Source organism: Molossus molossus, unplaced genomic scaffold, assembly GCF_014108415.1.
Source record: "Molossus molossus isolate mMolMol1 unplaced genomic scaffold, mMolMol1.p scaffold_m16_p_2, whole genome shotgun sequence".
NCBI classification, from domain to species: Eukaryota; Metazoa; Chordata; class Mammalia; order Chiroptera; family Molossidae; genus Molossus; species Molossus molossus.
The window spans coordinates 95,709,246-95,723,038 of record NW_023425355.1 but is presented as its reverse complement, the minus strand read 5'-3'; the positions used below and the strand labels follow the sequence as shown (position 1 = coordinate 95,723,038).

At 39.2% G+C, this 13,793-nt stretch overlaps 1 protein-coding gene across 2 annotated transcripts; it reads right to left on the bottom strand.

Annotated features, from left to right (window-relative positions):
• Positions 1 to 6,379: 6,379 nt before the first annotated feature.
• Positions 6,380 to 7,156, bottom strand: LOC118636196 (spindlin-2). Of its 2 annotated transcripts, XM_036271236.1 has the most exons (2): positions 6,932 to 7,156; positions 6,380 to 6,628 (listed from the first exon to the last, which is right to left on the bottom strand). In XM_036271236.1, exons 1-2 carry the CDS (start codon positions 7,154 to 7,156, stop codon positions 6,380 to 6,382), a joined length of 474 nt encoding a protein of 157 aa, XP_036127129.1. The 2 variants fall into 2 exon arrangements, with proteins under 2 accessions (XP_036127129.1, XP_036127128.1); XM_036271235.1 differs by having other exon boundaries at positions 6,380 to 7,156.
• Between the last annotated feature and the right edge of the window lie 6,637 nt (positions 7,157 to 13,793).

Below are 13,793 nucleotides of genomic sequence, written 5' to 3'. Positions count from 1 at the left end.
TGGATAGATCTTCTAGACAAAAAATCAAAAAGGAAACACAGACTCTAAATGAAGGGCTAGATCAAATGGATTTAATAGATATCTACCTAGAATAACACCCAAAACTGCAGAATTCACATTCTTCTCAAGAGCACATGGGACATTCTCAAAGATAGACGACATGTTGGGACACAAACTAAGTCTCTACAAGTTCAAGACAATTGAAATCATATCAAGCATCTTCTCAGATCACAATAGCATGAAACTAGAAATCAACTGCAACAAGAACATGCAAAGATATTTGAAAACATGGAGGCTAAATAGCATGTTATTGAACAATGAATCGGTTACCATGGATATCAAGGAAGAAATTAAAAACTTTCTAGAAACTAATGAAAATGAACACACAAAAACACAAAATCCATGGGATTCAGCAAAAGCAGTTCTGAGAGGAAAGTTCAAAGCAGTACAGGCCTACCTCAAGAAGCAAAAAAAAAATTGTAATAGACTATCTAACCTCACAACTTAAAGAACTAGAAGAAAAAAAAAACCAGAACAAGTCAAAGATCAGAGCCGAAATAAATGACATGGAGACCAAAAAAAAACAAAAACCAAAAAAAAAAAACAATTCTAAGGATCAATGAAACAAAGAACTGGTTCTTTGAAAAGATAAACAAGATTGATGAACCCTTAGCTAGACTCACCAAGAAACAAAGGGAGAGAACCCAAATACACAAAATCAGAAATGAAAGAGGAGAAATAATAACTGACATCACAGACATACAACGGATTGTTAACAAATATTATCAACAATTTAATGGCAACAAATTCAACAATCTAAGCAAAATGGACCAATTTATAGAAACACATAGTCTCCCAAAACTGAACCGGAAATAGAAAACTTGAACAGACTAATAACAACTAAGGAAATTGAAGATGTAATCAAGGCTCTCCCAGCAAACAAAAGCCAAAGTGTGGACAGCTTCACGGAGGAATTTTACTGAAGATTCCAAGAAGAACTAGCAACCATTCTCCTCAAACTATTTCAAAAAATTCAAGAAGAAGGAATACTTCCAAACTCGTTTTATGAGGCCAGCATAATTCGAATTCCAAAACCAGAAAAAGACACTAGAAAGAAAGAAAACTACAGGCCAATAACACTGATGAACATTGATGCCAATATCCTGAACAAAATACTAGCAAATCAAATCCAGCAATACATCAAGAAAAGTATTCACCATGACCAAGTGGGACTCATCCCAGGAGTGCAAGGCAGGTACAATATTCGCATATCAAAAAATTTGATACACCACATAAACAAAATGAAAGATTAAAATTATAGGATCATATCAATAGATGCTAAAAAAGCATTTGACAAAATCCAGTATCCATTTCTGATAAAAATGCTCAGCAATCTGGCAATAGACAGATCCTATCTTGACATAATAAAGGCCATATATGAAAGAACTACAGCCAACATCATACTCAATGGGCAAAAATTAAAAGTGTTTCCCTTAAGAACAGGAACAAGGCAAAAATGCCCACTTTCGCCACTCTTACTTAACATAGTACTGGAAGTCTTAGCCACAGCAATCCGGAGGAAAAAATAAAAGGGATCCAAATGGAAAAGGGGGAAGTGAAACTGTCATTATTTGAAGATAATATGATAATTAATATACGTAGAAAACCTCAAAGACTCCATCAAAAATTTACTAGACTTAAAAAATGAATTTGGCAAAGTAGCAGGATACAAAATTAAGATCAAGAAATTGATGGCATTCTTATACACCAATGATGAACTCACAGAAAGAGAAACTAAGAAAACAATGCCATTTACCGTCGAGGCAAAAATATTAAGATACCTAGGAATAAACTTAACCAAAGAAAAAAAGGACCTATTCACAGAAAACTACAGGTCATTGAAAAAAGAAATAGAGGAAGGTATAAAAAACTGGAAACACATACCTTGTTCATGGATTGGAAAAATCAACATCATTAAAATGTCCATACTACCCAAAGCAATCTATACATTCAATGAAATCCCCATCAAAATACCGACAACACACTTCACAAACCTAGAACAAATAATTCAAAAGTTCATATGGAACCAAAAAAGACCTTGAATAGCCACAGCAATCTTGAAAAAGAAGAACAAAGTTGGAGAGATCATAATACCAGATTTCAGGTTATACTACAAAGCCACTGTAATCCAAAGAGCCTGGTATTTGCACAAGAACAGACATATAGACCAGTGAAAAAGAACAGAGAACCCGGAAATGGACCCAAGGCAATATGCTCAATTAATATTTGACAAAGGTGGCAAGAGCTTACAGTGGAATAAAGACAGCTTCTTCAATACATGGTGTTGGGAAAATTGGACAGCTTCATGCAAAAAAATAAAACTAGAATATCAACTTACACCATACACAAGAATGAACTCAAAATGGGTAAACGACTTAAATGTGACTCATGAATCCATAAATATCTTAGAAGAAAATGTAAGCAACAAAATTTCAGACATTATTTGCAGCAGAATTTTCACTGATACATCACCTAAGGCAATAGAAACAATGGAGAACATGAACACATGGGACTACATCAAACTCAAAAGTTTCTGCACAGCAAAAGATGCAATCATCAAAATGGAAAGGCAACCCACTGTATGGGAAAGCATAATTGCCAGTGATATATCAGATAAGGGGTTACTTTCCAATATACATAGAGTGCTTATAAAACTCAACAAAAGGAAGACAAAGAACCCAATTAAAAAAATGGGTAGAGGAACTAAATAGACACCTCTCCAAACAGTACATACAAATGGTTAAGAGACATATGAAGACATGCTCAACATCACTAATCATCAGAGAGATTCCAATTAAAACAACAATGAGGTATCACCTCACACCTGTCAGAATGGCCTCCATCAACAAATCATCAAACAACAAGTCTTGGCGAGGGTGTGGAGAAAAGGGGAATCTAGTACACTGCTGGTGGGAATGCAGACTGGTGCAGCCACTATGGAAAACAATATGGTGTTACCTCAAAAAATTAAAAATTGAACTTCCATTTGACCCAGTGATTCCACTTCTAGGAATATACCCTAAGAATTCTGAACCACCAATCAGAAAGAATATATGTACCCCCATGTTCATAGCAGCATTCTTTACAATAGCTAAGATCTGGAAACAGCCCAAATGTCCATCAGTAGACAAATGGATGAAAAAACTGTGGTACATAGACACAGTGGAGTACTATGCAGCTGTAAGGAAGAAAGATCTCTTATCCTTTGAGATGACATGGAGGGACCTAGAGAGTTTTATCCTAAGCAGAACAAGCCAAGCAGAGGAAGACAAATATCACATGATCTCACTTATTTGTGGAATATAATGAACATAAAAATCTGAGGAATGGGGTAGTCCCAGAGTCGTGGAAGTGGGGTACAGACTGACAATCCCCTGAAGAGGGGGTGGTTGTGGAGAGATAAACCACAGAACTTACATGCATGTATGCATGAACAATGGACATGGAGTACAAAGGTGGGGACAGGGTGGTGAGGGACGGGGAGGAGGGAATCAGTGGGGAGGGAAGGAGAAACATTTGTAACAAAAATATATAAATTAATTTTTTAAAAAAAGGAAATACTTTATATTTACTTCCTGTATCTTGGCTACTAATTTGCAAATTAAAATGAGAGTTCCAAGAAGCCAAGATTATTTTGTTTCTTTTGGTGATTACCACATCATAAGTGTCTGTGCCTAGAAGACTGCATGGCAGAGAGCTACCTGTAGTAACTACTGGTGGCATGAATGTGAAACAAATAAAAAATGGGGTCAGAGCAAGCCAAAGAGTGGGGCTGGGCAATTTTCCCTGGGTCTTGCTTCAAAGCTACACACACAAATGCCTCCAGGGGGCATATGGGCAGTGAAGCAGGTCAGCTGGGGGCTTGACCTACTTGAGAGGGCATTCTGAGTCTACAATGGGCTGAGCTGTACTTCAGACCCAGCTGCTTGTATCCTTGTAGGGCCCTTATTGGGGCCTTAATGTTAGTTTACTGTTTATGATTTTTTTTCAGGTGGTCCAGAAATAAAAATTTTTGTAATATGAATCCTCCCATTTTTTCTAAGTAGCTAATTTAAACCCAGAAAGCAATAAAAACATAAAGTTCATACAAGGGCTTGCTTGTACCATTCTTGAGGCAAACAGCTTCAGATAATATTAGGTGGAGAATGAAAATGAATTACCACTTTCTGTCAACTCCTGGAAGCTCCATGCCTCCCCCTCATATGCATGGAGTTTGGGGAACATAGGCAGTGAAGTCATCAGAACTCTTTCATTATGGCCAGGTGTATATTTTAGTGAAGTGGGTAAACCAGAGAGGGTTTTGAGGGGAATGTCACTAGCAGGACTGGGGAAAGGCAAGGAGGAGGGGAAGAAAAGGACATAGACCCATGTGTCAAGACACCATATCTCTGAAGGATTTTATAAGGGATACCTCAAACTCTCACCAACAACCACCACACCTCTATGTGGCAATGCAGAGTTGAAGGAGTCAGTTATACCAAGCCTCAAAGTGCAGCCTCACTTCCCCATGCCATCTATCTCACCTGGAAACAGCTGCACAAACTTCCATCACTGCTCCCCGTGTGCTTGGGGTGGGCAAAACTGGCCAGGAGTTCCCTGTGAAGAATCAGTAGCCACCTGATTTGTTGGGATATAGCCAACAAATGGGGATTCTGGAGGCAGCAGACCTCAATTTGGTGAAGCACTGACTGGACCCAACTGTGCTTTCAGGCAGCAATGAGGGAAGCATGGACTGTCATGCCCCGTGCCCTGGAGAGAAACAGTAGGCACAATCCTCTGATGCCCCTACTCCATAGAGAGGCAAGGTACAGTCCAGCCAGACAAAGAACAATGAAGAGACTGATGTACCTGGGTTTTACAAGGTTCCGTTTTTGTGGATAAAATATTTCCAAATGCAAGATGGCACAGCTCTTAAATTGTCAGAGCCTCCCAGAACCATTCCCTATAGAAATTGTTTATATAGTGTAGGGTAAAGGAATGAGACCTTCAGGTCCAAGATTTACTGTACCTGGGTCCTTTGGGGAATATGAGGCCACCCACAGCCACATGCTTAAGTGTGCAATGTTGGCGTGTTTAGGCTGAGGGCTGGGGGTTCTGCTTTGTAGTTGTGGCATGAATGCCCTGAAATAAAAGTATTAAGTGTAAAATTGGCTACTGACTAACCCTTGAGTCATCCCTGTCAAAACAACCTTCTAGGTAACTTCCTAGAGGTTTCTTTGACAGTTGCCACATCTTTGGTGCACATAGCCAGGGACCGCGATGTGGATACTCTCAGAAGTCCAACTTTTTTATGGGCTTTCACATGTGCCATGGATCCCACTCCATACACCTCTTTTTTATTTATTTTTATGTATTTTCACTCCTTTGGTCAGGCTTTCTTCTTAGAATTCCTCTTTCCTCAGTATCACTGGACCTTTGGCCCCTCACATATGCATAGACCCTCCCTTAGTGTATCCTTCAACCTCTCCCCAAATCCCTGCCAACTTTGTCTTTCTCCCCATTGCTCTGGACCTCTTCTAAGCTTCTTTGTGCCCCTCTCTACTCCATTTATTCTGTCTGTTTTACTCTAAGCCCCAATATCTCCCTCTCCCTCTCTTATTCTTTACCACCTCCCATTTGGGTGCCTACACCTCCTAAAGCAGCGGTTCTCAACCTGTGGGTTGCTACCCCTTTGGGGGGTTGAACAACCCTTTCACAGGGGTCAGCTAAGACCATCGGAAAACACATATTTCCGATGGTGATTCATAATAGTAGCAAAATTACAGTTATGAAGTAGCAACAAAAATAATTTTATGGTTGGGGGTCACCACAACATGAGGAACTGTATTAAAGGGTCGTGGCATTAGGAAGGTTGAGAACCACTGTCCTAAGACATCCTTCTCCCAGGGAGCGGCTCCATTTCTGACCCCTCCCCACTTCTTCTTAAGCAGTCAACTACCCTTTCCCCTCTCCCCACAGCCCATCTCTAGTTTCTTCTCCTCCCTCCTCCCTAGACCAGGCCAGCTAAATCCTATTCCATTTTTAGATGACTGATTATGGTACTAGCCTGAACTTTATTCACAGCCTGAATTTACAGCTGTCCCTTCCTCTCATGCCCCATCCACCAAACACACCCAATCTTTTCACCACGATTAAGTCCTTACACACAGCATGTCATGTCCATACACATTTGTATTTTTTAGAACAATTCAACAGTTATTCTGGCAATGATGTTGGTTGGTAGGAATCTAAAGCTTCTATACATTAAAAAGTTACATTTCTTGTATGTCTCCAAATCATACATTTGCCTCCACAAATGTGGCAAACTGTACCCTGACAGTTATGACTTTTTTACCAAATCATAGACATAGATATGGAAATCATCATCAAACTTGATGAAGTACACAGAGGGTTTGGCTTTGACTTGGTGAATGACCTTGCCTGTCCTTTTGGAGCCATCTTCTTTAGTATATTCCACATGTTTGCCTATCAGGCCATCCACAACTCCTTCTGGCTCCCTCTCTGCTGGAGGAGACTCACTGGACTCTGGCATGATACGGAGGTCTCCTTCTTTATAATCATCTAGAAGCTGGTACATGTACAAGACAGGATCTTTCTCATAGGTAATATAAAACCAGGCTTTCATGATTGGTGCTTGGGCTAAGACCATCCCTCTCCATTCATCCTTAGAACCATGCTCGCCCTCAAAAATATGTTCTACGGCTTTACCAATTATGGTATTCGCAAGGCGCACATCTCTGACTCGAGAAAATGGCACCTTATCAGGAAGGATTTTAAGCTTTAAAATCCTTTCATCTCTGTGAAGTTCCAGTCCATAGACACAGTCAATTCCATCATATTTCACCAGATAAAGGGAGGGATTTATAGGCACCTGATCCAGAACGGTTCCTTTCCACTGGGTGATGGGCTCATTGCCTTCCTTCCATCCGTGTGAAATTCTGCAGCCCACAATGTTCCTGCAGGGCTGCGACAAAGGTCTGCCCCTCTGCTTCCTTTGAGAGGCTTTTATCTTCCTCATATTTGCAGATCTGGTGTGGCGATTGACAGCTTCCTTGGTTTCCTGCCCTGCAGCTACCTGTTTGTGAGGGGTCTTCATACCTGCAGGGGGAGGAAAGAGGCTAGGAAGAAACATTTAGTTTATTATAGCGTGTTTTTTTTAATTTGTTTTGTTTTGTTTTTTTTCTCTATCGCAAAGCCGCTGGGCACCAGGTACACTGCTGCCCAAATTATCACATATGTCCAGCAGGAATGCTGGTTATCAAGACACTATTTGATGCTTGCCTGCAGTGCCCTCCCTCCAGGCTCCTTTAGCTGTGCTGGAGTTTTAGAGAGGTGGTGGTTGTTTTGATTGAGGCCCCAGCAACAGGGATCAGGCTCCTTTGCATAATGTTTGATCATCTGTTGCTATCCTAGAATCCCTACGCCAAACACAACTATTCACCATTTCTTAGACCCCACCCCATCTCTCCATTTCAACTAATGTAGTCCACATGTCCCTTGCCCATCGCAGTCTGCACTTCATGCCTCTTACTTCACATAATGATGCCTTCTGCCTGGTGTTCACCTCTCTTTCCTTCATTTCCTTCCTGTTCGTTCCCATTTTCCCGCTGGGTGCCCACAACAAACCCATTTCCTTTTCTGGCTATCTTTGTACACCATCCAGGTGCTTTTCGGCTTCCCCCCTCCAGCCCCCAGTCTCCAAGTCACTCTTCTCAGTCTCTTACGTGTCCCATCCCAGCACCGATCTCAAATTGTCCTGCGTGACACAAGCCAACCCCCATCCTCCAGTTTTCTAGTCCAGTGCCCACCTCCCCGCGTCCGGGGATCGCGGGCTTCACGTGCCCAAGTAGAGGACACCTCGCTGCTGCCTTCGTTGTGAGCCTGTGACGAAAGTGGATCAGCAGGCGCTGAGCTGGGAGCTCACAAGAGCTTGTTGGAGGAGGTCCGTAGATGAGGAGCGCGTCTAGGAGGGCGGCCGGGCAGGCGAGGAGGATGTCCCCTGTGTCTCCAGCACTGTGCTCGCGAGCCCTCTGCCTCCCCGTTGGCAGCGGAGGTCCCAATGCCACATCGGGATCCCACCAGCCGCTACTGCAGCAGCAGCAGTCTCCTCCCTCTTTCCGTAGCTCAGCTTCCTGCCAGGAGAGAGGCCTCCCCTTCCTGCTAAACAAGGAGCGCTCACCTCCCCCAACTCTCACGTCCCCCTCTGCCCTGGGCTTGGGAAGTGCTTCTTGGCTCCTGGACCCGCCCCTTTCCAAAATCCGGAGCAGAGTAGCCTACAACCCCCGTCCCTAACGTCCCTAACCATCTAGCATTCCTTTCTCCAGTTCAGGGCCCCCAACCTCCCCACCCCCACCTCAGTGCCCCTGCCCCATCTGCTTTCCATCTTCTAGGAATTCATCCTTTCTTTCCTCCGTGCTTTTGTGGAGTTACCGAAACCTTCTCCTCCTGTCATTAAAAGGGATTTGTGGTAGGATAAGAGAAATGCACTAATACCCATTTTGCCATCTTGACCCAATCTCTAGGTAATTTTTACTGTCTGGTCATTCCCAGACTTTACCTCTTAAGGTTAATTTTTTTCTTGATCCTTTTTTTTTTTCTTTTTCGCCGAACGAAAAAAGAATTGCATGCACAACGTGGACACTGTAAAATTCAGAAAATTCACTTGAGGAAAATAATATACCCTGAATCCATTTCTCATTCACCAGAGCTCACAGCAAAATATAAGCACTCATTATTTCCTTTGCCTTTTTTCTAATTTCTTAGAAATCTGGGATCATTTTGCAAAATCAGGGGTTAAATGTTATTTGTGAAATTATTTTTATGATATCTTGAAAATACAGTATATAAAGCAATATTATAAGTACTTCTCTCCATTACAATTTAATTTTACTTGTTTTTATTGAAGCATTTTAAAGTATAATTAAAATAAAATATTAGCAATAAAATGTAATACTCTATTATTCTCAAGCCCTGATCCATTCCCTTTTCCTTCTCTAATGTTTATATTTATTATTTGTTTTTTGTGCATTCAACCATCATACACGCACACACAAATACTATGCATTTTCTGTCTCATATTTATTTTTTTTAATGTGCATTATGAATGATAATTACTTCATACTTTTAGGTAAAAAATAATTATTTAACATTTTTGTGTTTCATTTATTTATTTGCTTTTCAAATTAAATTAAGTTTGTTTGTTTTTTCATCACCATTTATGCCCATAACCTTTTCTACATCCACCACTGGCCTCCCCACTGTAATCACCACACTGTTGTCCTTGTCCTGGAGCTCTTTTTTAGTTCAATCCATCCATGCCACCTCCCTCTTTCTCACCCCTCTCCCCCGCTCCCCAGCCAATATCCCCCTACCAGAGCTGTATGCCTGCTCTCTATGAGTCTGTCTCTATTTTGCTTGTCAGTTCAGTTTATTAAATTCCACATATGAGTAAAATCATATGATACTTGTCTTTCTCTGATGGGCTTTTTTCCCTTAGGATGATATTCTCCAAGTCTATCCATGCTGTCACAAATGGTAAATTTGTCTTCTTTTTTTGTGGCTGAGTAGTATTCCATTGTATAAATGTACCACAGCTTTGTTATCCACTTATCTACTGATGGACACTTGGGCTGCTTCCAAATCTTGGCTATCGTAAATAATGCTGCCATAAACATGGGAGTGCATATATTCTTTTGAATTAGTGTTTAAAGTTTCTTTGGATAAATTTCCAGAGGTGGAATTGTTAGGTCATAAGGCAGTTCCATTTTTAATTTTTTAAGGTAACTTCATACTGCTTTCCATAGTGGCTGCACCAATCTGTATTCACACCAAAAGTGCACCAGTGTTCCCTTTTCTCCTCATCCTTGCCAATACTTGCTTGTTGAATTATTCATGATAGCCATTCTGACAGGTGTGAAGTGATATCTCATTTTGGTTTTAATTTGCATTTATCTAATGATTAATGACATTGAGCACCTTTTCATGTGTCTATTGGCCATCTGTATGTCCTTTTTGGAGAAGTGTCTATTCAGGTCCCTAGCCCATTTTTTAATTGGTTTGTTGATTTCTTTTGCTGTTGAGTTCTATGACTTCTTTATAAATTTTGGATGTTAGCACCTTATCAAAATCATCAGTGAATATGTTCTTCCATTCTGCAGATTGTCTTTTCATTTTGTTGATGATTTCTTTTGCTCTGCAAAAACTTTTTAGTTTGATGTAGTCCCATTTGTTTATTTTTTCTTTTGTTTCCCTGGCCTGAGGAGACATATGAGAAAAAATTTTGCTATAAGAAATGTCTGACATTTTACTGCCTATGTTTTCTTCTAGGGTTTTAAATCCATTTTGCATATATTCTTGTATGTAGTGTAAGAGGGTGGTCTAGTTTCATTTTTTTTTTTAACGTATCTGTCCAATTTTCCCAACACCATCTATTGAATAGACTATCTTTAACCCATTGTATGTTTTTGCCTCCTTTGTCAAATATTACTTGATCATTAAGATGTAGGTTTATTTCTGAGCTCTCAATTCTGTTCCATTGTTCTATATGTCTGTTTTTATGCCAGTACTATGCTTTTTTGATTATTATGGCCTTGAGTATAGTTTGATATCAGGTAGCATGATTCCTCCAACTTTTTTCTTCTTTGTCAAGATCGCTGTTGCTTCTAGGTCTTTTGTGGTTCCATATAAATTTTTTGGATACTTGTTCTAGTTCTGTGAAATACACCATTGGTATCTTGACAGGAACTGCATTGAATCTGTAGATTGTTTAGTGTAGTATGGACATTTTAATGATTTTAATTCTTCCTATCCATGAACATGGTACATACTTCCATTTATTTTTATCTTTTTCAATTTCTTTTTTTGGTGTCTTATAAATTTCTGAGTACAGGCCTTTTACATCCTTGGTTAAATCAATAATAAACTATCAGAAAAGGAAAACCAATCTTATTCACAATTGTGTCAAAAAGAATAAAATACCTAGGACAAAATATTTTTAATGACTCACACCTGACATTTCTAGAATATGGCACCGGGTCATTATAACTCAGTTATATATATGTGCAATTTATAGGAATGTGATTTCTCCACACGTTGTAAAGTAACCAATAATGTCTTTAGTTAAACAACATTTTCTAGAACTTCTATTTTTACTATATAAATCTACTCTTGCAATATTTAATAAAATGTTTTAGATTTTTATATTGTTAACAAGCCTGAAATAGAACTGATATTTCTCTTAATCTAACTTGGCTGACCTTTATTCTAAACATATATTTTATCACAGGTATGTTATTTTTCTGAATCTTGCTTTAACTACTCAATATTTTGTTTTTTAGAAATTTTTTTATTGATTTTATTTTTTAATTAAATAATTTATTTTTGTTACAGATGTTTCTCCTTTTTTCCCACTGATATCCCCCACACCCACCCTCCCCACCCTGTCCCCAGCTTTGTTGTCCATGTCCATTGTTCGTGTATACATGCATATAACTAAAACAAAGAAAATAGTAGAATGCTAACTTTTTATCTACAAAATATGTGAAAAACTTTGTCTTAAGTTAGATGAAGTATGGTATTATTAGTAAAAATTTTAAAGCATAAATTATGCTATGTTGCTTCTGTTTTATACGACTTGTTTATTTTTGCTTCAAGCATTGTGTTATGGATTATATCAGCATAAGAACATGTTGTTACTTTTTTCTTCTCAAAAATGCCCTCTTCTGTTTCCACTTACCCTTCCAGCTACTACTTTATTTTTCTACTCCTCTTTGCAAAAATAATTGAAAGAATTGCCTATCCATTGTCTTCAATTTTTTCCCTCCCATTGTCTCTCTAAAACCCATTCCAATTCTAGTCTGGTTCCCATGCCCACTCTCCCATTATGCCATAAAAATTACCATTAAGGTCATCAATGACCTCAAATTTTCATTTATTATTCTCCTTCTTACTTAATCAATCAGCAGCCTTTGATCATCCATTTTCCTGGAAAAACTTCTCTATTTGACTCTCAAGATCCCACATTCTCCAGGTTTTTCTAGTAACTCACTAGCTACTTCTTTCTCTTTTTATTCATTCTTCCTTATTGTTCCCATCTCTTAATGTTGCTGTGTCCCAGGGCTCAGTTTGTAGACATCTTCTCTATCTATACTCCAGTGGTTATCTCATGTAGTCTTATGACCCTAAATGCCATCTATAAGTTGAAAAGTCTCATTTTTTTATCTTTTAGCTGAACTCTCTCTGTACTCCAGACTTATAAATCCAGTTACCTACTTGACAACTCCATGGGGCTGCCTAACAAAGTAAACACATCTAATCTGAGTGTTATATTTCCCCTAAAATCTACTTCTCCTGCAGACCTACCTTCCCACGACAGTAATTAGAAACTCCATCTTTCCATTTGCTTAGGGTATAAATTGAATGTAATTCTTTCTCACAGGCCCCAACTAATTTGTCATGATTATGTTGGCCCTACTTTCAAAATTTGTCCCAAATATGACCATTTTAAACATTTTCACTACCCTGGCCAGTTTGGCTCAGCGGTTAGAGCATCGGCCTGCGGTCCTGAGAGACCCAGGTTTGGTTCCCGCTAAGGGCAGTTTGTCCTTGGCCCTGGTTGGGTCGTGTGGGTGGCAACCACTCAATGTGTCCCTTTCATGTTGATCTCTCTCTCTCTCTCTCTCTCTCTCTCTCTCTCTCTTTCTCTTCATCCCACTCTATCTGAACAAAAAAGGAAAAATGTCCTCGGGTGAGGATTAAAATAAATAAATAAATAAATACATAAACATTTTCACTACTACCACCCTAATTTGAACCATCCCCATTCTGTAACCAGTTTATTGCAAAGGCATCTTTACTAGACTTATTGCTTGTACATGTGTTCCTTTATAGTGTAATCTCAGGTATCAATAAAATTCTACAATGGTTCCCCATTTCAATGAAAGGAAAAGCCAAAATACCTAGTTTCTTACAAGACTGTACATTTCCTCTGCCCCTACTCTGTTATTTTTCTCACATCTCTATTGTTCTTGTGTACAAAATTGAAGTATATAAAACTTCTGGGTTCATAGGCCACGATAAGTTGAATATCAGCAATTCCAAATGGTTCAGCCTATCATTTAACTGTGCTCCTTTCACACTGGCATTGTTGGTGCTCCTTGAACAAGCAAAATGTTTTCCAACTTCCAGAACTTTGCATTTGTATTCCTTCTTATTGAATATTCTTTTTCACAATCTTAATTTCTCTGTTCCTTATATTCATGATGAGGTCTACCATAAGGACCTCATTTGAAGTACCTACTTCAATGTCCCAGATCCTCTTTACCTTGCTCAACTCTTTCCCATGCTACTTGAATTATCAGTGTATGCTAACTTATTTTACAAACACCATCCCAATATTAGTTGTGTAATATAGAAAACTTTTACACATGAAATAGTTCGATGCAGGTGTTTCTGGTCAGTGGGCAGAGTTCCTAAAATTGCTAATTCAGGGAAGAAGTCACTGCAATTTCATCAAACTTCAGCCATTTTCTATGACTTGATGATACTTGACCAGATACTCTCCATATAGCTGGCTAAAAATTGAAGAAAATGAAAGGTAAGGTGTGTTTCCTAGAGCAGCACTGTCCAATGGAAATGTTAGAATGAGTCACATGTGCAAGGAAGCCAAGAACATTCAATAGAGAAAAGATAGTCTCTTCAACAAATGGTGCTAGGAAAACTGGACAGTCACTTAC

Coding starts and splice junctions, on each gene's coding strand:
- LOC118636196 (XM_036271235.1), bottom strand. CDS start 7,156: ATGAAGACCCCTCACAAACAGGTAGCTGCAGGGCAGGAAACCAAGGAA.